The sequence below is a fragment of the Morchella importuna genome, assembly GCF_003444635.1.
Source record: "Morchella importuna strain M04M26 chromosome Unknown Morimp01GS057, whole genome shotgun sequence".
Taxonomy (NCBI): domain Eukaryota; kingdom Fungi; phylum Ascomycota; class Pezizomycetes; order Pezizales; family Morchellaceae; genus Morchella; species Morchella importuna.
Genome location: NW_025763454.1, coordinates 13,284 through 38,436, shown reverse-complemented (window position 1 = coordinate 38,436; position 25,153 = coordinate 13,284). Strand labels below are relative to the sequence as shown.

General features: G+C 47.5%; 6 protein-coding genes across 6 annotated transcripts; 1 reads left to right on the top strand and 5 right to left on the bottom strand.

Moving 5' to 3' along the window:
- Positions 1-303: 303 nt before the first annotated feature.
- On the bottom strand, positions 304-1,877 carry LAJ45_11123 (uncharacterized protein; the record flags this gene model as incomplete). Its single annotated transcript, XM_046120634.1, has 3 exons — positions 304-917; positions 988-1,535; positions 1,591-1,877. The coding sequence occupies 3 exons, from the start codon at positions 1,875-1,877 to the stop codon at positions 304-306; spliced, it is 1,449 nt and encodes a 482-aa protein (XP_045966157.1).
- Positions 1,878-9,532: 7,655 nt separating this feature from the next.
- On the bottom strand, positions 9,533-10,623 carry LAJ45_11122 (uncharacterized protein; the record flags this gene model as incomplete). The annotated part of the gene is made up of 3 exons (XM_046120633.1): positions 9,533-9,643; positions 9,700-10,190; positions 10,257-10,623. 3 exons carry the CDS (start codon positions 10,621-10,623, stop codon positions 9,533-9,535), a joined length of 969 nt encoding a protein of 322 aa, XP_045966156.1.
- A 3,891-nt stretch (positions 10,624-14,514) lies between these two features.
- On the top strand, positions 14,515-15,988 carry LAJ45_11121 (uncharacterized protein; the record flags this gene model as incomplete). Its single annotated transcript, XM_046120632.1, has 2 exons — positions 14,515-14,857; positions 14,934-15,988. The coding sequence occupies 2 exons, from the start codon at positions 14,515-14,517 to the stop codon at positions 15,986-15,988; spliced, it is 1,398 nt and encodes a 465-aa protein (XP_045966155.1).
- Positions 15,989-18,627: 2,639 nt separating this feature from the next.
- LAJ45_11120 (uncharacterized protein) lies at positions 18,628-20,152 on the bottom strand (the record flags this gene model as incomplete). The annotated part of the gene is made up of 3 exons (XM_046120631.1): positions 18,628-18,872; positions 18,929-19,064; positions 19,115-20,152. The coding sequence occupies 3 exons, from the start codon at positions 20,150-20,152 to the stop codon at positions 18,628-18,630; spliced, it is 1,419 nt and encodes a 472-aa protein (XP_045966154.1).
- A 332-nt stretch (positions 20,153-20,484) lies between these two features.
- On the bottom strand, positions 20,485-21,637 carry LAJ45_11119 (uncharacterized protein; the record flags this gene model as incomplete). Its single annotated transcript, XM_046120630.1, has 4 exons — positions 20,485-21,091; positions 21,289-21,313; positions 21,382-21,555; positions 21,613-21,637. 4 exons carry the CDS (start codon positions 21,635-21,637, stop codon positions 20,485-20,487), a joined length of 831 nt encoding a protein of 276 aa, XP_045966153.1.
- Positions 21,638-21,733: 96 nt separating this feature from the next.
- Positions 21,734-22,955, bottom strand: LAJ45_11118 (uncharacterized protein; the record flags this gene model as incomplete). Its single annotated transcript, XM_046120629.1, has 5 exons — positions 21,734-21,786; positions 21,874-21,958; positions 22,027-22,089; positions 22,226-22,715; positions 22,789-22,955. The coding sequence occupies 5 exons, from the start codon at positions 22,953-22,955 to the stop codon at positions 21,734-21,736; spliced, it is 858 nt and encodes a 285-aa protein (XP_045966152.1).
- Positions 22,956-25,153: the final 2,198 nt, after the last annotated feature.

Here is a 25,153-nt window from a genome sequence, read left to right as displayed (position 1 = left end):
CATTCATCATTATTCCATCATAAGCTTAACTAAAAGTACAGACGTCGAGTAGAGTAAAGGAAAAAGATAACAATAATACTAGTAATACTGTTTCCCACAAAAAATACAAAGCATAGCGAGAGAAGAAAAGAAGAAAAAATATTACAAGGAAACAAGTACATAGTTAGTGCAATCCAGCCAAGCTCATCGCAAGAAAGAAAGAAAGAAAAAAATCCTTTTTTTTTTTACAAACGCCACAGCCCAAGCCCAATCAATCAAAAAATTCCACTTTTACATCCACAATGACGCAATTCCGCCACCAGCCTAGTTATCAAACCTCACCAGACCCCACCGCATCGCCTCAAAGAAGTCTCTTGAAGGCACGCACGACCACTCGCCCTTGACATCCTCGACATCGCCATACAGCCCCGTATGCCCATACGGGCCCTTCGTCGTCGGGAACTCCTCGGGCGCCCATAGCATCTCCGACGCCTTCTTGGCCTCCAGGAAGTTACCGTGCACGAAGCCTGTCTTGACATCAAACAGCCAGTTCCCGACCGCGATCTCGATGTCGAGCTCTCCGCGCCCCTTGCGCGCCGCCGGCGATACCAGGTCGCGCGCGGACTCGAGCGTGTGGATGAAGCCCTCGATGTTCATGTCGAGCGGGAGCCCGGCGGGGTTGCAGTTGCCGCGGCCAGCGACGCGGATGCGTGCTGTCTCCTGCCAGGCGACTGAGGGGCGTGAGAACATCTCCGGGCAGCAGGCGGGTACTGTGATGGCGAGGTCCTTGAGACGCGGGCATGACGCGATGAGCGAGCAGATGTGCAGGTGCGGGTGAACGGCGTCGGAGCTGGGGTGGCTGAAGCCTTCGTCCGTTAGAGGGGTGAACTCGAGGAGCTTGAGTGTTTGGAAGGAGCTGGCGACCAATGCGGCGACACCTGTAGAAATGGAAGTTAGTATCAATTGAACCCTAACCCTGAGATAGAATAGTAGACAGAATAGACATACCCTTGATTGTGATTGATGATGCACCGGTGATGTGGATCTCTTCGAGGTTTGTGGCAGTTCGTGAAATGTAGTAGAGGTCCTCGTCCGTGATGGGGTTGAGGTTTGAGTCACCAAAGATCTTGAATCTCTTCAGCCCGCTAAAGTTCAAGCCATTGCCCGTCCTCAGCACAGCGTGGTCGGTGTTGTTTGCTGGGTTCGTGACTGAGCTCTCGCGCAGGCCAATGGTGAGCAGCTCGAGCGATGTCAGACGTGGGAATGACATCAATCGCTGCCACTCTGCCTCCGTCCCGAAGCGCAGCGTGGTCCATGGAACAACGACATTGCGCACGTTGACGGCATTGTGTAGGATCTGGAAGATGTACTTGTTGGTGTCGTGCTGGTAGATACCGTTGAACCATAGCCGGCGGATGTGGGCGGTGATCTGGGGGTAGTCGGTGAAGAGCTTCGCGGTGGACTTGATGGATTTGTAGGGGTCCTGGAAGACGACGGGGGCGAACCCGGGGGTCTGCGAGCTCTTGTCGGCTTCTCTGAACGATTCCTTGCCCCATCTGTAGCAATTGGGTCAGTATTGTAAAGAAGTAGCTTGAGTAGAGGAGTACTCACTGTTCACCGCCTCTCCACCGCCGTACGTAGACATCCTTGAGGGCGTATGATAGCGCCCAGTGGTGCCATCGTGAATTGACAAGTCTGTATGAGTTTACGGTGTTCCAGCGCAGGACATCTGTAGGGACACGGCCGCGGACGTAGCGTTGGAGGGGATGACGCTGGTTTGATCGAGGTGCCTGTGTCAGGCCGTATGTGTATGTGGCTTCTTCGTTGACGTTGAGCTCGGCGGCGAGCGTGAGGATCTGCGAGAGAATCTCGAAGGGGAGGTCTTCGAATGACGGCATTGTTGTTTGGTTTTTCGAACCTTGGGCTCTTTGTCTGTTTGTGCTTGTGGGATATGGGTGATAGCTGCTATGGATGTATATATATGGGATGATAGGTATATATATCAAACGGTATTGATGATGTATGTGTATGATACTTTCATTCCAGCTCCCGGTGGGCATATGCTTATATAGCTTCCTCACGGGCCGTGGAGCTATCATCTTCAATCCTACCTACTCTACCAGTGGAGTCCCAAAGGTTGCCCCTGGATGGGGTAGCGATGATTCATTTCTGGCAAGACCTGATCACGATGCTCCATCTTCCTTTCTCTCTTGCGGTTAAAAACGTAATACCGCAATCCATGTGCAGCAAGGGAGTTTAGTAGCTGCAGGACCAGCAGGTCCCAATTAAAAGAAAAAAAGAAAAAAAGAAGGAAAAGGGAAAAAAAGACGAGGTTAAGCACGAGTATGATGCGATGTCGAGTAATTGGGGCCTTGTTGGTGGTGGTTAACATGTTATGCCGTTAACGGGAGTCCCTACGCGGGGACCCTGTTCCCTCTGTCTCGGTGTGTGGCAGCCGTGACCCTTCCACCGGTTGTGACCCCGTCCAATACAACCACAACAACGGAAACTTACCCCATACTTTGCTAAGCCCTACCAAGGATTCGGTGTGCGCCTTCCCTCTTTACTGGAAAATCCGTGGATCCCTAGGGGACGATGCAGGAGAATTACCTAAAAAAAAAAGCTCAGTTGGCCTGCTCTCGGTGCTGCCCATCACCTGAGCGTTCAAGAAGGTCAGTGCTTTGGGTGAGGGAAAGTTCTAGGTCCACGTGGGTGAAAATTTATCCTCCTCTCTCTCTGAGGTTTCTGGACGTGGACTTTCACTTCCTAGCCAAAGAAAGACATCGTGAGAATGACATATATAACGCTTGGACAAGCCAAGTATCTTGGCATATGTGTCCCGTGTTGAGGAATTGTACTGGCCCTCACAGCATGATCTTCCACAATTGTATATACAAGCGGTGCAACGTCGGTCCACGTAAGGGCAGTATTGATACTGGGTATCACCACGCCTCTTGGGTGCTCGAAATATTTGCTGCAGGAGGTGTTGAGGTTGCTGTATCAACTAATGAGCTCCACTTCATAGAACTATGTAGCTAGCTGGTCGTGGTCGTTTGGGATATTAACCACCATTCTTGTAGGTAATGGACCAAGCACTCAATTCACCCGCGGCCATGATTACTAGTATCACAGAGCTCTCTTTGGAGTACGTATGTAGCAGAAAAACCATATATAATTATCTCTCGAGTTATATATTCGGCATTCGAATTCCGAGCTATCCGCCAGTCTATCCAATTCAATTCCGAGGTCTGGCGGCTTCACGACCCTTCTCACTCTGTTCTTTGTTGTGCTGCCAACATTGCTGCTGTGCACGGTGTGAGAAATACACTTCCGTCTTACGCGACGTTTCTCGCATCCCTTTCAAGCACACCGAAGATCACGCATCATCCACCATGATCTGAAGCACATCACAATTATTTTTTCCCTTCCTTTTCTGCAGGCCGGTTTGAAAACGACGAGGAAAAATCTACCGCTCCCGCAAAAAGGAATATCGCTTGCCTTTGAGGATGTTCCAAACGTAAAGCATAGAGCAAGGGGGGGGGGGGTGTTTGAGTATCATGTAGAGTCGTTACTTGCTACTACGACCTACCAGCCACCCTAGCTTCATGTTGACCTTGAATTCAAGTCCTCATTATTATTAACCTCAACGTTGAGTGTCGTGACTCGAGTAGCCGATCATGTGATCCACACTAGCCAAGGCTCTAGTCTAGCTGGGTAGTGGCAAGAAAAAACCGACGATGTGGGCACTCTAGAAGCAAACCAAGACCCAACTGCCATCCCATCCATCCATCCACCGAAATAGAGCAGGTCTGGAAAATACTTGCTTTGTAACTCTCCCCATCACACCCACACACAGCATGCGGTAAGCGCTCCCGAGCAGAACGTCCAAACGAACGAAGGGAAGGCAAAAAAGAAATTTTTGCTCTGCCTCTCGACTCTAGCTTACGCTTTGTTGCATTCGTTTCCACCAGAAGGAGAAGAGGGAAGGAAAAAAGGGTCACGATGTTACCTCGAATCTTCTAACGCCCAATCGCAGCCATTGCAGCTGACCTCTTTTGCTCCGTGTTGTTTGTTGTGTACCTAACTGCTACATGCTCTACCTGTGTACTACTACTTCAATTGCAACATCTACTCGGTCAATTGGCGAGTGCGCTGCTACTGCATCTCCGCCGAGCTGTTTAATCTGAGGCAAATCTGACCACCGTCATGTGGCCACCACATCTGTGTGTGTGCATCTTGAACAACCACACTGACCAACCCTAACCCACCACCACAATCCTACCCCACAAGGTCACCCACCGGCGACCACAGGTCCACGCTCCGGCCACCTTCTGTGTGCGGCAGCCCTGTGATGGCCGCGGCAAAACCAATTGCAAACAAAGAGCGAGGCTAGCTGGAGGTGAGGTTAATTGTTCATCTCACGATGGCTTCATCCGCTTCCGTTTCAGCTGGGAAGCCCGTGAACGTGATGCCCTTTTTGCTTTTGGGGGGATGTTTGCCGAGGACAACCGAGATCCATACATCCATCCATCTGGCCTTGGAAGCTTAAACGAATTGCTTCCTGCGGCTAATTAAATGCAGCAGGCTTTGCCTTCTCTCTTGCGACTGCCTTGCCTGTGGGCTGGAGAAAGGACTCCGAAAGGGGATATGTAGCGCGAGAGAGGAAAAAAAGGGGGGGGGGGGGGGTGAAGAACAATTGTAATTGTTCGTGTGCACGTGTAAGCAAGTGAGGCTCGGAGAGTGCCAAGAAGTCGTGATTGCGACCGTTGTGTGTAGATGTCAGGAACGAATATTCGAATCCTCTGCTTCAGAGAGAGAGAGGCTACATACGAAATTAAGATTTTCCCGGGCACCTGGGTCTACGTAGATCTCCCCTCGTTTAATTCTCCGCCTATCTCGATGCTCCCTTCCTTCCCTTCCCTCCCTCCCGTATCTGGGGAAGGGCTGGCAGGCAGGAGGGAAAAGAAAACCCTCCGGAAGTTTTTCGAGATAAGGTGGTCGGCGCTGTGTGGTGGATTACTTACTTGGGGGGGTGGAAGTGAGAGAGGGAGAGATAAGAGAAAAAGAGTGAGGTGATGGATTCGATTAGCGGTTGTCATTTGGTAACCAGCAAGACACACCGCAACCACCCACACCCAGCACAGTCTCTTATCTTTACGGTTGATCATCGCGTAGACAAACACTAGAAAATGGGGGGAATGATAAGATGGGGGCTGCACTTGTATTTAATGAATCTATGCCCCCGTTATCTTGCTTTTCGCTGCTGCACACTGAATCCAAGAAAACCGGCTACATACGTCTGCTCGCGAACATGTCCGTCTCTGTCGGTCTCTTCTGTCTTGCCCGGGGTGAGGGGAGGGAGGGCTGATTGCTTATCTCTGATCTCGCCCTCACTCCTTGGGGGCGTTGTTATCTATCAGTGCAGCACAGATAAGCGCGCCCTGCTCTGGGGCTACTGATCTTTTACTGCTTTGAAGGATGCGACGCGATGCGATACGGTGCTGTACCGGGGGCTCGACACTTTCCGGATAAACAGAGTTCGGGTTGGTATCACGTCGGGTTTCGGTATGCTTTTGTTGGGGGGGAGGGATGGGAGGGAAGGGCCCTAGGGAGGGAGGGAGGGAGGGAGGGGATGGGAAGGCATCGGATGGGATGGTGGCTATCGGGCGGTGTAAATAAGCGGTGGGGCGGCACTACAGGAGAGATAAGAGGGTGATGGAGATGGAGATGGAGATGGAGATGGAGATGGATGGGATGGGGATGGGGATTGGAATGGGGGATTGGAATGGGGGATTGGAATGGGGGATTGGAATGGGGGATTGGAATGGGCATGATGGCTGGCTGGGGAGTGATAGTATTCTTCCTATCAGCAGAGGTCCACGATCATCCATCTCATCTCTGTCTCTGTCTCTTTCCATCTCACTCGATCGTCCACTTCATCAACCGGGTCAATCAACAGCCAGCACTCGTATCCACAGTTGATAACAACCCGGGTCGACTCCCCGAGCCTTATCATATCACGGATACCTGCAGCCGTACATTCCAGCCCTCGATTCGTCCCATCTCCCCTCCCCTCCCCTCCCCTCCCATCCCATCCTTATCTCCCCCGATGCGCTGGCCGCCGACCCCACACGCTGTCTATCGAAGGCTGGGGATGGATGCAGATGCCATGTGGCCTTACGGGGATCGCGGGCCGTGCGATCGCGGGGTTGGGGAGTGCTGCTGGGGGTTGAGATTAAGGGGTTTGCCGGGGAGGTGTTAACTGCTGGTCAGATAGATGCGCGGGTGTTAACAGGTTAAGGGTCAGCGCGTGTCTGGGCCTGGAGGGGGAGGGAGGAGGGAGGGGACCTGAATGTCTGCGGTAGGGTCCAGCTCTGGGCCTGGTTGTTGCTGACTTGGTGGAGGACAGCTTGTGTGTGTGTGTTGTTGGGTGTCTTGCGGCGAGAGTCGGCTTCAGGTGGATGTCGGCGCGGCGGTGGGGAGGTTAGGGTTGCCGGTGTCGGTGTGCGGTGGGCAGGAAAACACTGACAGCTAACCTTGGGAGATTCGGTGGATGGCTACGTGTCCGGTCATGATAGTTACAGGCTTGCACAGTGCGACAACGCCGGTATGAAATAGATGCTATCAAGTAGATTTTGAATTGATGCGTAAAAAAGTAGGAATGGATTAAACATGAAATTGAATGGCTTTTGTGTAATGTCGATAATGGGTGATCAAGTCTTCTTCACAGCGCATCACTCGGATCCTGAAGCCAGTAATATGTTGGAAATAAATAGTAAAGAATAATAAATGCGGAAGACTGTGACTTTCTCAATTGGCTTGCTTGATTATAATACAGAGCCCTTATTTATACAAAGATGTTGTGCCTAGAATAGTCTCTGTGTCATGTGGCTACGTGTTGACATATATACTGACACTTATATGAGTATTAGGACAATTCCAACATAACAACCGCCCCACGTCCCGTCTCTTTTCTACCCCCAGAGTCCGATCTGCGAGTCCTCGCCGAGCATGAAATCAAACTCCTCTAGATTGAGCTCATGTGCTCGACCCCGTCCACGTTGAGGGCCGAAATGTTCGGGGGAGACTCAGCCGGTTGTGGTCTGCCGGCACCAACCGGACAGCCAGGTGGCCCCCAGACCGGCAATTCTCCCACGCGTGCGGGGGTGTTGATTTATGGCCGGTGTTCATATATGTAAATACATATGATTTATCATGATATCGATAGTATTGCGTAAATTTAAAACCTTGAGCAAGTCTAGTGGCGAAGGAGAGAAGTAGATGTGTAGTGATGATTAGACTGAGTCTACGCGCTGCGTCTATATGAAGGCGCGAGGACATCTATGTATGGAGCGGTAAATGTGTCAAAAGTAATTCTACCAACGGTAGTAAATTATTTTACCACCGGTGGTGAAAATAGTGCAGGCTTTTATGATAAAAGCACAGACCTTTTGGCCAAAAGGGGCCATAGAACGCCAATATATGGCCAAAATGGGCAATAGAATGCCAATATATGGCCAGAAGGGACCATATAATGCCACTATATATGCACATTGTCCACCGGTGGGGAATTTCACCACCAGTGGGAAATTTTCATAAGATTTTGAACATTTACTTATGTAGTATAGCGCAGTATAAAGACTGAAATTCAGTGTTGATACTGGCACAAGGGCTGAAATTCAATGCTTATACCACCGGTGGTAAAATTACTTTTGACACATTTACCGCCCCATATTGGTGACAGGTATTTTACCACCAGTGGCAGGTATTTCACCACCAGTGGCAGGTATTTCACCACCGGTGGGGAACTTTCATAAGTGTTGGCATTAATGATTGAAGATCTACTAATGAAGTATAGCGCAGCATACAGATTGAAATTCAGTGTTTATACTGGCACAAGGACTGAAATTCAGTACTTATACCACCGGTGGTAAATAACCTATCAACCGTTGGGAAAATCACATTTACCGCTCCATACCTGTGATAGACACATATCTCAATTTCGTGCTTCCGCGAGAGGCTGGCCTCGTGCCGTGGTTCAACACACAAGGAATACAGATAGGGCGTGGATTATATATGTAGTTTTTAAAGACTACACGCCTTCTCCGGGTGAATATAGATAGTTTTAGAGGAGATCACGAGATCGAGTATTAACTCTAGATCTAGCTGTATCATATACCACTAAGGCTCGATCAGGAATATATAGCGAATCGAATGGGACTGAGATCAAATAGTAGACTTTAGATTAGCACTATATGTTAAACCTTAGTCCCACTAGTGATTCGAAGCGTAGCCTTTCATCGTCTTGACAAATGGCTGTGATGTAGTATGTATTCTCGCAGCCCAGGCCAATTCTTTATTCCCGAGATTTTGCGCCATGTATTGCTCTAATCAATCAACTGGGATATAGAGCGTTAGTGCCTGCACCCCTGCCTCTTTCGCCACTCCTAAGACGTCTAATATCTCATGATAACCTGCTGAATCCGCATGGCGGTATGCTTTGACTCATGAATTCTGCATCATAGAATATCACTCGGCCACTTACACCATTTTGTCTCATGATTTTTCGAACAGCTAATAACTGTATATTAACTGAAACGGTAGCATCGAAAGGGCATATTGTGCCCTCTTTACCGGTATGCTAGTCAGTGATCATCGGTTTAAGACAAAACCCAGCGAGAGTTCGTCTCGAGACTTTGGACAAGATAAAACGTAAAGTTGAATATGCAAGGCCTAGAGATCGATACGCAGATCATTTTGTAAAAGTCTCGAGAACTCCCCCCCCTCCCGGCTCTCTTTTGGGGGGGTTTTTTTTTGGGGGGGGGGAACATCAATCTTTATTGAATTAATTTCGATATAAAAATTGCGCTCCTGGGATTATGAGCCCTAACCCTCCATATTACTTAAAGTCTCAAGACTGATCGCCTCTTATGAATTTGCAGCGAATACAAAATATGAACTTTGTTCCAAGCTTAGATAAGACTATGTTGGGACTATTTCGAAGAAATCCATTTTAGGTCATATCAACCCTAACCATGAGGAGAATCCTAACGAAATGCGCAAGATGCCCTATACGTGCACTTGAGAGGTCTTGTGATGGGTTTCGAGGTTAAGGGGAGATTTCCCTAGGCTCGCATCTTGGCTGTCTCTCGCTGTCTTGGCTCGTCTCGATGTCAAGTCAGGATAAAGTCTGGAAACGCCTCGTTTTGTATTTATTGAGAAACATTTCAAACTGCAAGATACTTCAGAATTGCCGACATCCGAGCAAGAGGTATGACGGACTGAAGTTTAGCTGAGGAATGTTCCCGCTGAAAGGTTTGTGCCGGTTGGACATGGATATAATGGTGCGTTGTGTTTTGTGTAATGGGTGAAATTAAACTTTAAGGGGGGATTCCTCCGTGCTTTGGGCTATTTAAGAAATGCTAAAGCTAAGTATTTTATATCTGCTTCTTAATTTTACATTATGCGTTACATATATATCTATATCCAGTGTTTGTGTATACGCTGATCATCAGGAATCGTGTACGAAAGAAATGTGAAAATCTCCCGGAGTCTACTGCAACTTTTCCTTCAACAGCTGCTCGCTCAAAGACCAAAGCCTCTCTCCCATCTCATCATCCTGGGCCTGGCTCGACGGGTCCGTCACCTTTCCAGGAGGCACAATCTATCCAACTATTAGTCTCAGCATATGGAAAGGGGGAAAGACAAGGGAAAACACACGTATTGTCCATTGATATTCTCCTTCGGAACATCCGGTGATGTCGCAGCAAAAAGTGCCGGCAAAGGACCATCAGTAATTGGATCCTTCATGAAGGGCCTTGCGGCTGCGACAGCAATCTTTCCGGCGACGCCGTATGCTTCCTCAGCCTGCTCCTGTTGCTTCGTGCTCACAGCCCCCGGATGGGTAGCATTGACGTAGACATTTGATGTTTGGCAGGTGCCAAGGCTTCCATCCTGGAGTCTTCGTACCAGCGCTCTGACGAATAGGATCTGGGCTAGTTTGCTTCGGTTGTAAAGGTACGCGGGTCCAATATCAGTGTTGATCTCGTCAAGGCTGGCGAACTTGACGGATGACGGGGCCATTCGATGAAGGTCCGAAGACTGAAGTACAATACGGGCTTCTGCGTTCTCTTTGGCTGTTTCGATGATGTTGGGGAGAAGCGTGAGAATAAGGTGCATTTGGGAAAGAAGATTGACTTGGAAATGGGTATCTGTCCGTAAAAAAAAATCAGTTAGCAGAGCACTATTAAGGCTACAGGGGGTCAGGGTAGTGATACCAATGCCGTCCCTACTCAGGTTGTAAACCCCGACACCAATCCCAGCGTTCGAAACTAGACAGTCCAGTCTCTTCTCCTTCTCCTTTAGACCTTTTGCCACTCTATCGACCTCTTTAAGATCCTGAAGATTGCATTTGACCCATTCGACTCTGCTCGCATCCCCATATTTCTGGAGCTCATCTATGGCGAGGTCTGCATGGTGTTCCTTTTCCGAGAGGATGAGAATTTTGGCAGGATTATTCTTGAGCAGCTGAGTTACGATTCCAAAGCCAATTCCGGCGCTCCCTCCAGTGACGAGAAAAACCTTGCGGGAGAGATCTGGGATCTTGGATAAGGCCCAGGAAGAAGAGGAGAATAAAGAAGTCATGATGGTAATTAGTTGCGGTGGATTAATGTGCGAAGAGACAGAAACACTACAGAGCTTACTGCAATACTCGACCGCAACAGTACATTGCAGTAGCGATATATATTTGGCGTCATCGAATTGGGACCTCTAGAATATATGACGTCATCATTATGGTGTACTAGTAGATACTTCCGCTCGTGCTAGGATCCTCGCGTCGGCATCGATCCAATGAGAGAATGAAAAGGGTTCGGGAATCGGGGGAGATCATTAGCGACGGTCTCGAAAGTCTGAGATGTTAACTGCGACTCTGAAGTGCTGGCCATCGACGTGACGATCATTCAATATCACTCGATCACGTGCGTGGACCGATTGGAGCCCAAGCGCCATAGCTGCTGGGTTAGGGTTTCTGTTTTTTGCGCATTGAGTATAATAAAGCTCTATTCGCGATCGGTGCCGAGAAATCTGGTGCTCCTGCTTTCGTACTCCAGACAAATTGGAGGAAATTCTGATCTGGTTTGGGATCACATAAGATTCATCTCATTTGTTAATAAGGTAGGTGAATATTATTACAATTGTTTCAATTGTCCCCGGTCGTCCAAGCGAGGATATCCATCTCGCATGGGTGGTAAGGGGCTATCAGCGGGAATTCGGGAGCTATATCTGGGTTCTCGCTCATGAAAGAATTGTATAGGAATGATATATAAAAAATCTAGAATAAAGGGTCTCTATATGAGAGTATACTGCTTATTATGGGGCGGTAGTGGTTGTGAGAAAAACCGATGGGCGTATAAAATGGAAATCACTGTATCTCTACCAACTATTGAAATGAATCAAAAAATGAATCTTATACTCACGTAAAACATTGGTGTGAATGAATCATCGGAAATGTGTCTATTAAGTGACCAAGGAAATGAATCTTTTTACTATGGGGAAATGAATCCCGAAATGAATCTTAAGTCTCATATGTTACTTTAATAAACACATTACCCATAATCGAAAATTATTTATAAGTTTATACTAAACAAATAAAAAAGGAGTCGGGTTTGAACCTGTGGGATTGCGATTAGACAGTCCACATCTTATCACCTACGCTATTGATTGATATATTAAGCTCTGTATATAGCTTTGGGTCCTTGACGCTAGGAAAATACATTTCTGGTCCCCGGCGGAAAAGGAATAGGAAAAGGCATAGGAAAAGGCATCAAGAAAAGGCATCAAGAAAAAGCATCAGAAAAGACATTTTAGGATGACGACGCACCCTTGTCCAGAATAGGTAGTACATAAGCGGAAATGAATTAAGAAAAGGGATTTTCGGCTTTGGAAATGAATCTTTTATGCCTTTTCCACAAGCGTCGACCCCGGGAAATGAATCAATTGATTCGTTTCCATGGATGGTAGAGGTAATGATATAAGGTGTACGATCTACATCGTGTGAGACTCGGGGGAGTAGTTATATGTTGTCCAAAATCATAATTGCATATACCGTTGAGGGTAGGCTGTCTTTACGATGGGTAAGTATATCTGGCCTTCGGGATCTATGCGAGGGCTTCCATAACATCAGCAAGATAGGTGGTGTTGGGAAGGACATGTAGAAGCATACAGTCGTTCGCCGATATAACGAATGCCAAAAAAGCCACAAATTTGCTATAACGGGTCTCGGTGATCCGAATCTAAATTTCACATAGAAGCTTGCCTGCTATACCGAATAATCTGCTGTATCGAACGGAAAATTTTGGAATATGCACGTTCGTTATATCGGCGGACGACTGTATAATAGAATTGGAATATACGTGTATACAGGAACAGACTGGAGCTAGCTGTGCTTGTATGTGTGTAATCTGGATGTGTTAGGTTATTACATGTACGTGTCTCTTTCATCGTCGCTTTTTTAATTCGAATGGCTCACCAGGCCCAGTAGGTAGGGGGTGGCCGGGTCCACGGCTCGATAATTATTTATGTGTGGGAGAAGATGTTGGAAGATACAAGGGAACGCTTCTGGTTAATTACAGGCATATATCGACTCACCTGAAAGTTGGCTACGCTGAATTTTGTCCCTCCAAAGTTTATATATATAAGATCTATTATCATTATGAGCATGAACATATACATATTAAGAACGTCTCCATAACATACTGGCTATTCAAGATCGATGTCCGGTGAATGTCAAGATCGCGGCCAAACTCTTATGATAACAGGTCGCACTGGCTAGAGCCGCTATGACTGCCTTAGTCTCGTGCCTATTCTTTAATGACAGCTCACGAGATGAGTCTAATATGCATGGCTATCCCCATATATCTAATACATGATCCTATTCATGTAGATATACACTGCCTTGATGTGGTCGTAATTTGATCGATCAGCCGGCGCCTTGGGCCATTGGTGCATCCTATCTCGAGCCACATATGACTAACCAGCCGAATATCTGATAGATTCCAAGTACAAGAATTATGAATATCGCATGCTATGGCGTGAAGCTGGCAGGCTATCAATATATGGAAGCTTGTTAGTAAGTACTATATACCCACTCTCCTTCTGTAACTCTGGTGTCGAGTGGTGGTGCGCGCGTAAAACATAACCAGAATGCAATTAACCTCAATACTATTCGAATAGGCTGGTGCTACTGGAAATACATTTGATGTTCTCACCCCAGCTAGGGCCTTATGCGGAGTATTATGGGCTCCTAGGATCCGGATTCTGTCGTACAAGCTCACGGAAGAATCCGAGCGTAGCAGTATAGCTCAATGGCCCGGGAATCAAGGATTAACCCGGGAGACTATAAAGGCTCAATATGTAGGTAGGTACAGATGCAGCCATGGGTACGGACTCTTCCATTACCCCACATTTCCCCTGGATCGTGTGCTTAGAGCGGGGTTTGCGAGTGCCCACGACATGTAGCTTATATACCAGATAATAGAGGAAGGTAACGGAGGGAATTTATAAATATAGAATAATTAACATATAGTGTAATACTCGTAGCCTAGTGTGTTCGTCATAGGCGAAATAACTATTGGGGCGATTGGCATACTTGGAGGTGAATGTTACTGACTAACTAAATTTTGTGTCTGAACGGGCCTAGGGTGTACAAATTTATTTTCAATTACTAGCTATATACTTCTCGGGTTGGAAGGTAATCTGACTTCACTGAATATATTGCCCTTTTCTCCGGCCTCCACGTGCACTGGTAGGGTTCATTGAGGAAGAGAACGGACATACCCATGTGCGGACTCTTCTCGGTATCGCGGCCCGCTTGGTTAAGCTTCTTCTCTCACCTTTGGCTTTTTCAAGAACTGAGATAAGCTCATTATAACTATGCTCCGCAGGCGGTACTAGCACTCCTTCCACGGGTGAAAGGGTCGCTCCACTCCCACAAGACCAGCGCGACTTTTCGGAAATGTTCTAGGGTGATTCTTCGGAGTATTTTATGGACGATCCGGAGAATAGTAATGGGTGTTTATATGTTGCCCTGATCGGATGAAAGGAATAGCTAGGGTTGTGCATATATTGTGAGGTTTAACCAATCAGCCGGATGATATATATGATCCTTGCCATGGTACTCGCAATATAACAACATTGGCACTAAAGAATAATACCGATATGGCCAACAGCAGGCAACACTAGCTATGTTCTATAGTCAATGGTTGTAGGATGCAGGAGAATGATCGTGGTGAAGCTCGATAATCTATTATTTCAGTACTCACGGGAAACGGAGAGCTGGACCGATTCTCCAGCCGAGCTCACTGTGAAAAGCCATGTTCACTACTGGCACATACTCAATGAATTGCAAAGCCATAATGACTCTTTTAAGATGGCGTATATAAAATCAATAAGTCCTGTAGTGATTATAGATCTCCATCTTCTCTAAAGCTTCGAGTATTTCCAGGAGTACCAGCGCCACTATTGACCATCTGAATCATGCTGCGCTCACTCTCCACCGCCTTTTGCCTGGTCGGCCTTACTGTCGCCCAAACATTCCAAGCTGAAGCAGGAACTCTTATCGGGGTCACGACAGGCACCGCAACCTCAGGCTACAACGGGGCAGGTTACGTTACCGGCTTTGATGCGGATGCCGATACAGTAACCGTTTGGCCATGGATCACTCAAGCCGGCTCTTACAGCCTCACAATTCGCTACAGCGCCCCCTACGGCGAGAAGAAGACGACTATTCTGGTTAATAGCGCAACATCAGGCGAATTGACGCTTCCGTCGTGTACGGGGTGGTGCACTATATCTGCTGGAACAATCACTATGCCAACTGGTACGTATATACATTCCCTATGAGGAGGGTGGGACTATCCATTTGTGCCTTTACTGATGGTCAATTATAATTATAGGCTCCGTCGGTGTTGGTCTGAAGAGCAACTGGGGCTACTACGATGTTGATGAATTCACCATCGCCTACACCGGTTCTGGCACCGGCACCGGCACCGGCACTGTCACTAGCTCCCCCATCGACGGTTCAGCCACAGCAGGCGCTAAAGCTCTCCTTAAGTACATGCAGAAGATTTACGGATCCTACTATCTATCTGGTCAACAAGACCCTGCCTCTCTCCTCTGGGTCACTCAGAACGTTGGAAAGACCCCTGCAATTCTTGGAAGCGACTTTATCGAGTACTCCCCATCCCGTGTCGCGAACGGAGCAACCTCCACCGCTGTCGAAGATGCAATTGCTTGGGATGCTCGTGGTGGAATCAACACCTTTGTGTGGCACTGGAACGCCCCAACGGGCCTTATCAACACATCCGGAAAGGAATGGTGGCGAGGGTTCTACACCGATTCCACAACCTTTGATGTTGCTGCTGCGCTGAACGAGGGCACCTCCGGCACAAACTACAAGCTCCTTCTCCGCGACATCGACGCCATTGCGGTACAGATTAAACGGCTTTCAGATGCTAACGTACCTATCCTCTTCCGTCCTCTGCACGAGCCAGAGGGTGCCTGGTTCTGGTGGGGTGCGAAGGGATCTGCTGCCTTCAAGACTCTATGGAGCTTGGTCTACACAAGATTGGTCAATTATCACGGACTTCACAATATGGTCTGGGTATGCAACACCGCAGACTCAAATTGGTATCCTGGAAACAGTTATTGCGATATTGCGACGGTTGATATCTACACCAGTGCTGGAGACCATTCAGCCCAGTCAAGCCAGTATAACGCATTGAAGACACTAACCGGGGGATCGAGGGTCATTGCGTTAGCGGAGGTGGGAGTGGTCCCTGATCCGGACCTAATGACATCCGGGGGTGCTCCTTGGGCTTACTGGGTTACATGGGCGGGAGATTTCGTTTCAGGTGGGAGTTACAACTCTTTGTCGTTCCTAAAGACTGTCTACAACCATGCCAAGGTGATTACTCTCGATGAGCTGGGTTCGTGGAAGTCGACCACCTAAGTGGTCACGCAGAGTATCTACACTGTGATATGGAAAGGGATGTTTGTCAAGATGTTGGTAGAATGTATTCCAAACTATGCGACTATTTCTAGTGGATGGAAGTCTTTCGGCGGGTGATATGTATTGAGAATTTAGAACAAAGTACTTTTAGAAGTCGAGTCCAAATCAAAATTCGCGAATATTTATGAGTGATAAATCTCTAGTAAGTCGGGAAATGAATCAATCGATGCCTTTCACTGCAAAACCTTTTTGGGAAACGATTCATTTCCCAAGCCGTTTGATGCATTTCAATGATGCATTTCCGTGATGTATTTGCGGGGTGCATTTCCATGATGCATTTCCATGATGCATTTCCGCATGAGTTCAGCCTGTATGAGCGTAGGTAGGTATGAACTTTAATTATTTGTGGCTCAAGTGATAGACTCTAGGTTTTGTTAGCTGAATAGCATAGGTTCAGTTCCTCTACTTGTCTTTTTTATTTTAACACAGAGTAGTACCGCATATGACTACCACTTTCGGCAGTAGCTAGGAGACGGTTTTTTTTGTCAAGAAAGTGCTGGGGAAGATGTACTCAAGAAACTCGTCCAACGAGACTATCGATTCATTTCTCTGGTGCCTTTCTACAGGTAAATCGGATGCCTTTCCTAGGGACATAGCCTACAGCACAGATGGTCACTTTCCCAGGATACATTTCCCACATAAACCTTACGTCGTAAAACGATTCATTACCCGATTCATTAACCAGCGCTACTAGAGAATGAACAAGCGGAGGTGATAATCGAAAGTGATCAGGGGGATTTATGCTACAATCCGGACTGACGCAGCTACGTTCAGATTGGGCACCATGTCTGATCAAGAGGGCCCTGTATATATGGTGTTTTACCCTCAATATCTAGCCAGATTAGTTACTAGTTGGCAGTCCACGAACACCGGCAATCGACGAACAATACTAAATTGTTCATCAAATACCTAGGCAAGCGACGAATAAATCCTATACCGTAGTCGGATATTATGCTTAGGTAGTTCACGAACATCCCAGGGACCCGAAATCTTCTCCAAGAATAACATCAGAGAATAACACTTAGAATCCGGCACAGCATCGGGCAGGTTATGGCTTATAAAGGGCTGTATGTGGTGGCAAAGAGCTCTGTCCAATCCATAAGTCGTCCTATCCAGCAGAGCATACGAATCGGGGGCCCTATCCACCAGGAAATCGTTATATCGTATTAAATTTAAAAATAGCACCCCATTCATCAGGAAGGGCTCCAACCATAAGGGACAGGTAGAAGACGGGTGCTGCTTAACTGTGCCTGTCACCTAACCCGTGCTGTGCTGCGATTTACTTGCTACCAGTCAACTATTGCGAATGACCTGCTGCCCGACAACTGCTGCGGGTCACCTGCTGCGAATTTGACGTCTCCGTAGTCTTGTAAGTACTAATAATTATAAAATTACTGCAGGTAATAGAAAGCTAGCTGCCACTGGCTATCGACGTAGGGTTCAAAAAGATAACAAAAACCTTGCACCTGCTTTCTCGGGTACCGTGTAATGAATAAGGCTCAGACAGAAGGAAGGGCTTGGAACAGTCTGTGTTCAGGACGTGACTGGGATCAGAAAGGGGTGACTGGTATTGGATAACAGGCAGCAGAAGGTGACTGATGGAGGGGTCCGCATCTGTTTTAAATTAGTTTGTAAGGAGTTCTGCGATCTAGTTACTTGGAATAACAATCATAAGACTTACTTCTCACATTACTACTGTCCAGTTGACCCTTCTAGCACTCGCTACGGTAAAGACCCTCAACATGGCTCTGAGTACCTTAGCATCCAGTGTGTGTGGTCGCTGCTGAGTGGGGTGTGGGTCTTCTGGTGAGAGGGGCGGCACTTTCAGTGCAATCCGATAAAACAGGTACATGGTGGATAGGGCGTCCGAATCATACTTTCTGGTGGATAGGACGCCCTTACGACTCGGTCAGAACAGCTCATGTCTCAGTCCTTCCTATGTCATGGCTCAGTCGTTCCTCTGGCATGACTCAATCGTTCCCATGTAGTCATCTGAACTAATAACTGGCTTGGTGTTCGCGAACTACCTACCATATTCCGCTATATCTACTTGTTCCTTGCTTGCCTACGTATTTCGCGAACAATCTAATGTTGTTCGTTGATTGCCGGTGTTCGTGAGATGCCTACAACAGCTTCAGGGCATATGATGCATAGGCGTAAGACAATGCCGCGGCTTAGGTTCGACCGTGTTCTTCCCACTGTCCTAGGCTCCTACCTTCCTCCTCAGTCTATGGATGTATAGGTCGTATATGCTGCCACGTGCTACAGACTACAGTGCACACACCATAACAAGTGTTGAGAAATTCCTTGTATATTGCATAAAACTCGTTTCTTAGCAAAAGTCGAATATGATAATAAAATGAAATTAAAACCTCAAAAAGAAAATAAAAGAAATCCTCCACGCTCCTGTGACTAATGAACCTAGGTCTTGATTACCCGAGTGACCGAGGGGGGAGGCGTTGACATTTAAAGGTAAAGTTACTGTAATACGTTGAGGATCACTCGATCGAATAAATGAGAGAGCTGGATAAAAATATGATGTGTCTTGACAACCTGGAAGGAGTCTAGATGGCATTGACTCATTCTGTACCGGCTGGAATAGCGCGTCTGTCCAAAAGCAGCTGCACTATGGCTCTGTACCCGTGCCTGGCTGCTACTTCAAGGGCACTTTCAAGGTTTTCGTCCGTGATGTTGACATCAGCGCCGCTGTCCAGGAGAATCCGCACTATGTTTTGGCTTCCTCTCTCGGTGGCCGCGGCCAGGGCGGAGCCCCAGTTACCTCCCGTGAGATTGACATTGGCGCCGCTGTCCAAGAGCATCTGCACTATGTTTTTGTGCCTCCCCAGGCCGCTGCAGTTATGGGGGTCGCCTGTTCACTACCCGTGAGATTGACATCCGCGCCGGCGTCCAACAGCACCCGCACTATGCTCTGATGCCCCCTCCCGGCCGCGGCGGCTAGGGCAGAGTCGTGCACCCCACCCACGAAGTTGATATCGGCGCCACTGTCCAAGAGCATCTGCACTATGTTTTGGTGCCCTTTCTCGGCCGCCACGGCCAGGGCGTTACCTGGGTTCCGGTGAAGTTGACATTCGCGCCTCTGTCCAAGAGCATCCGCACTACGCACGGAACCCCTGCCTTGGCCGCGGCGACCAGGACGAATCCCCGATTGCTCCCGTCTGGGAGGTTGATAGCGGCGCCTCTCTCCAAGAGAACCCGCATCAAGACCTCATCACCTTCCCAGGCCACAGTCTCTAGCGCAGTCATGTGTACGTCGTTCACTGCATCGATGTCCGCACCTCTGTCCAGCAATAGCTCAACGGCTGCCCTGCGCCCAGACCGAGCGGCGTAGTGGAGTGGGTATTCGTCCTGAGTGTCACGCGTATGGACAGAAAATCCCATCCCGAGAAGGATCTCAATCGCAGCTGTGGATCCGCTTGCGGCAGCGTGATGTAGTGCCTCTTTGTGTTCCTCCCCAACAACTGATGCATCCAAGCGATGTGACAGCTGGTACAGGTGGAGCATGTTGAAGGCTAGACAGTAATTCAATGGATTGATAAGTACCGCTTGGCCTCTGTATACGCTTTCACGCATGTGGTAAGCGATCGTAAGAGTAATTCCCTTGGAATCGAGGAACTTGTCAATACTTCGGGCCAGGTCGCCTGGTAAAGAAGAGTCCGGAAGCCTTTGGACGTGATAATCCCAATATGTTGCTGCATACAATCCAAAGGGATACTCTGGATCGTACCTCTTGGCGGGTTTTATCCTCTTGCACGATTCTATCTCTTCAAAGCACAAGTACTGAAGGCATATCTCAGCAAGCTTAGAATGCAGATGAATATTACTTTGGTACTGGCGAAGGATTGGGTTCCCTGTACTGAGAACCGTTTGATTCATCTCGCAGCCGGCGGTCAGAAACTCTTGGACCGTATAATGAACTGGTCGCACAATCCCATCGTTTTCCACCAGCAGATTGCCACAGGTGTCGAGAACTACCTGTTGCCCATACGCCTCCAGCACCTTATGGCTTCTCGAGTCTGGTTCAATGGAGACCGCTAAAGCCAGTTCGCGAAGCGTCAGAGGCCTTCCGGCATTGACTACCCACATTAGAGCTCGCTGTGCGATCGTCCGCCGTGCAGAAACTTGCTTGTCGATGCCAGCGAGGGCTTGTATTTTTAAAAGCTCAATGAGTGTGAACTAATGCCGAACTGTGGATCCGATCCCATGGCTGATTTACTGCTGGGCAAGGTCAATACCCTGCAGATCTGTCATGGGATCTCATCTGCCATCGATATCGACTCTCCTCAAACAGAAGTACCCCCCCGTCCCGCGGCCTCGAGATACCTCGGCTTGCCATCATACAGCGGACTTGTACGGCCTCGTGAACCACGGATACTCTGCATCTTTCATTGTTGGGTTATAATAGTGACGTGGCCGACTTACATTCCACTCGACTTGGAGATAAGGGCTTTCGCAATCTTGTCTTTTAGTTTCTGGTCCATGATCACGTCTCCGGATCTTTCCTTCAACTGGTATTGAATGAAGGTTTCAATATCAGCGTCAACCTTCTTTGCCTCTATTTGGATTGTTGGAAAGTTGCATGAAGTGAAAGTTTTCTCGATATCCTTTTCTCTACGACTGGTGACAAAGATTTTGAATAGGGTGGAACCGTTCCGGGGCGGACCGTGGATGGAGGAGGAGCCCTGTGCAAATCTACTGATGATTGGTAGGAAGCCCTCCCGGTCTTCAAACTCATCCATCGCATCCATGACAAGAAAAACTTGATCAAAACTCGCCGAGAGATCTGCGAGCTGTGCGTCGAGCTTCCCTTCAGTTGGGAAACTAGCCTCTCGGTAGTACTGCTTGTAGAAATGTTTCAACTCTTTTGGTAGTACTTTCTTCTGGCGGGCGAGTTGCTTGATCATTGTGGAGAGCACTTTAATTGATTTCTGAACCCCCTGCTCTTGAAAGTTGAAGTATACTAATGCTACCCCGATCCGACTATTTAGCGAATATTTCGCAGAGATTGTTTCTAGAACTAGGGACCTGTTAATTGTTACTATTGCCGTTCTATATATACGTACCACTTGAAGTGTCAGGATAGAACCAAAATGCCATCTGGTAAAGATATATCTATAGCGGCCATTCTAATATAGGACTAACAGTTGGCATTCGGGTCCAGCCCAACGGCTTAGAGAGTACATATCAGAGATATAAACGTGGAAAGAAAAGAGGGGATGAACGCTAAAATAGATTTTCCAACGCCAGCTAGTATAAGTTAGCTTGTGAGCTGGCGTCGTTATTTTGCGCAAGGGAATGGAGAGAAGATGTCTCACGAGTTCCGTAACACCAAAGTAATGAGGATTCTTTAGAATCTTCCCAATCTTTGAACTTAGAGGAGTCAATAAGCCAATTTCCAGTATCCCCGTGCCTCCTGCTATAGATGCGCTCATGGTCTTTATCAAAGTCTAGCTCCGAGAGCCAGGCCAGCAATTCGTGCCTTAGTTGGTCTAAGGATAGGTTTAGACCTGATCATATGCGATTAGGAATTACAAGTTAATTCTCACCTTCTTTCTCCTCCGCCTCCAACATTTCCTTGGAGAGTAGCCTCTCGTGCTCCGTGATGGCAGCCGTGCGAATGACTATATCGACGTGATTGCGGAAATCAGAGTTCAGAGTATTGAAACCTTACTCAAATGGTTCTAATGTGGTCCTCAAGAAAATCCGGAATGACGTCCAACCTAAGTGTATCAGCCGGCGGTTCTAGGATGGGAAGTTCTAAAACCTCGGTGCGAACGGTTCGGATATTCCTGACTCATAGTACTTACGACTCTCGTTTCCTTGGCTATCGACAAAGACATTCCGTGCACCCGTACAAAAACTCAATAAATCGCCATAAGCGGAAGATAAAGCCTAAGGGGGGTAGTCAGCACATCAGTTTTTCCCCCGAATTTCCGGCACGAGAGTATCCTGTTCCATACCTCTCGCACTTTCTTAGAATGACTAAAGTTTACTGCGTATTGGGCGAGGTACCCTAAATGACCCTCTAAAAATTCCATCATCTCCGTAAATTTTAATCTAATGTAAGGTATTTGTGGGATATCAGCAGTGTAGAGATGGGTATGTATGCGCAGGTGAGGGAGAGAGAGAGAGGGGGGTTTTTTTAGTAGAAACACATACCTGCATAGTGAGTCTTACGGCCCTGATAACGAGTGATGAGACCTGAGGGTTGTGCCCGATCATTATCGATAATGGCTTTAAATATGCATCGACCGCCTTCAGGAATCCTTCGACCCGTGATGCACACTGCCGGGAGCGACTCGTGTGGTTGTGAGTCTCATTGTATTTTCTGGTTTGGGATATCAGTGCTTCGGGTGTGATAGTGGTGCTGCCAGCTTTAAATTGCAGTTGCTCTTCGGGGGATAGTGTGTCAATATGCATCTTCAACGCCTCTACGAAAGCAAGATTTTCCGCCAGGCCAGGTGATATTGGCGGTTGTGGTTGTGGTTGTGGTGTGGCGATTACTACAGGTAGCGATTGTACTGATTGAGGTAGTGCCGGTGTAGCTAGGCTTGGTAGAGTCGATGGAGACGTTATTGTAACTATTGGAGGTGGGCTTGCAATTGTAATTGAAGTAGATGGAGGTGGAGCAGGGAGTGTCGGGGATAGACTAGATTGATTCATCAAGTTAGCTAAGCCTTTTTCACTATGGAGCTATCTCCTTTTATCACGCGGGAGGAAACCTTTGAGAAGGTAAAGACTGCACCTGTACTACTCTGGTCGGAGGAGGAAGATAAGGAGAATGAGGAGGTGGAGGTGCTGGGCTGGTAGTCCTTGACCTAGAACGAATACTGGAAATCTCTGTGAAAAATGCCCGCACCCTATCCCGACGGCTAGGTCGTGGAGGCATTCTCAATCCTGTTTAATTAGTATAAAGCTCAACCGAGACGCTGTTAATGATGGTAAGAGGCGGCGGTGATGGCGGTGGTGGTGGGGTCAAGAAGTGGTGGGTGGGTATGTCACTTACACGGTACGCGGTCAGTCGGGATTGAAATATAAATATAACAATACAGTGATGGGGAGAATTATTGAGAAAGTGGGTTTTCCGTGACCCGATAGTCCTATTGGCCCTTAAAGAAATTTTTGCAGTGAGCGCGGATCAAGAGGCCCACTCTTTGAGTTCTGACTTCCGCAATAATTCTCCCTGTACATACCCAGTACCTGTTCGGCGTAGATGTTTGACAGGTAAATTACCGAGAGCTCCAGTGCCGTTTGTGTTTCAATTCGGGCTGGCGTGTAAAGTAAGGGATACCCGTGGTTCTAGGTAGCACAGATCGATTGCGAATACATACAGCGTTGGCGAATAGGTAGAGAATGGAATACCTGTGATTGGCATATCCCTTCGTTCGTCAAAGCAAAATCGGAGACATATTAGGCCTGCGACGGTGTGGTGATATTCAAAAAACCTAGCTACCTACAGACTGAGGAGACACCCAAAAAAGGTATAGGAGGGGTCACAGAAGGTGACTTTACAGCAAAAGGCTCACGGGATGAGGGTTAGGTTTATTACTGAGTAAAAGCTGCCCATTAGCACCTGGTCGTGAAAACACACGAAGGGATATGATACGGTCCCCTCTACAAGTTTGCCGACCTCGCTTCCACGACCCAATGTAGTTGCTCCTTTGAAGAGGATAGTTTCCGCCATAACTCGGAAGATTGGCTATCTAGATAGACACCTCGGATCACTCAAGTGGTAAACCCTGGCCGGCGATAATCATGGCTGTTGCATATAAAGCTATAATCATGCCAAGATGTATAGACTAGCCAACTAATTATCATGGACCTCCGATGAACCACTTCTATATTATCACTAGAATGTTTTGCTCTACTTCAGAGACACTCAGCAATCTTCATCGTTGAATACATGTACGGTGTCGGACAGCCAAAACCAGCCGGCCAGAGCAACCACCGACTCCCCTTCACCCCATCGACTTTCAACAATGCAACACTTGTCCAAAAATAATGTTCTTTTGTAAAATGGGTCTAATCATGGTTGTAAACATCCTCATAAAAGGGGATTTAAAATAATTAAGAACTGGCTGCACTATGACCTCTCTGAAAAAAACATAGGTGTGAAATAATAACTTTAATAGCTTTATGCCAAGGCGGCCACATTAATTGGGATACTTCTTACCCTATTGGGATGATTCGATGATTATTATTACCCGATTAGGACTAGTTTCTGGCTTGAAAAGAACATGAGGGTTGATTTTGACTGTCCGGCGCTGTATCCCTTGGACGCTGTTGGGCACATTTGTTGTCAAGTGATTTGTCACGCATTAGTCAGTACAGAATGTGTAAAAGTGGACAATCCCTTTGTAAAGGTGTCCGCAGCGGTATGACCTTATAACTAGCTTGCTATCTTCCTGTTCATTACATATCATCATCCTGTTTGTTCTCGGTTTTCTCAATTAAAGTTTTATTCATTCTACGTATTTTCGTCTCGAATCGTCGTTGAGAAGAGAAACAGAGAGAGAACACAACAGCCGGCCAACAACGCGTGAGACATTTGGAGAATCTCTCTCATGCATTAGCGGGAATTGGCAGTCATGTGATCTAGAATTTTGCTGAGAAAACGTCCGGGTAAGCAGTTTGCTGCATTTATCGGTCTTCGGAATACTCAGAGATGCCCTTCGCAAGTTGCTGCTTTATTATAGTAAATCGTTTCCTAGGTAGGGCACGCTAATGCATGAGAGAGATTCTCCAAATGTCTCACGCGTCCAAGGGATACCGTACCGTGAGTGGTATTTTCATGTGGAAAGCCCTACATGGATTACCCTGGTTAATATTAGGGTTGTGCTGATTGGGCCAGCGTGCATGCTACACTGCGCATGTCAGGGTTGCGCATGTCAAGGTTTCGTGCATTCACATACCACTGCTCATTTGTTCAGCTTATGACTGGTCAGATTTAATTCAGCATACACGTAGGGCGCAGCAATTGGGTTATTAGTTAGGTCGATGGTCGTAGTACATACTACCGCCTTCACTAGAACTTAAATAATAATAATTCTGACCTTCTGCTCCTCCCGGAACCAACTTATCAAAATC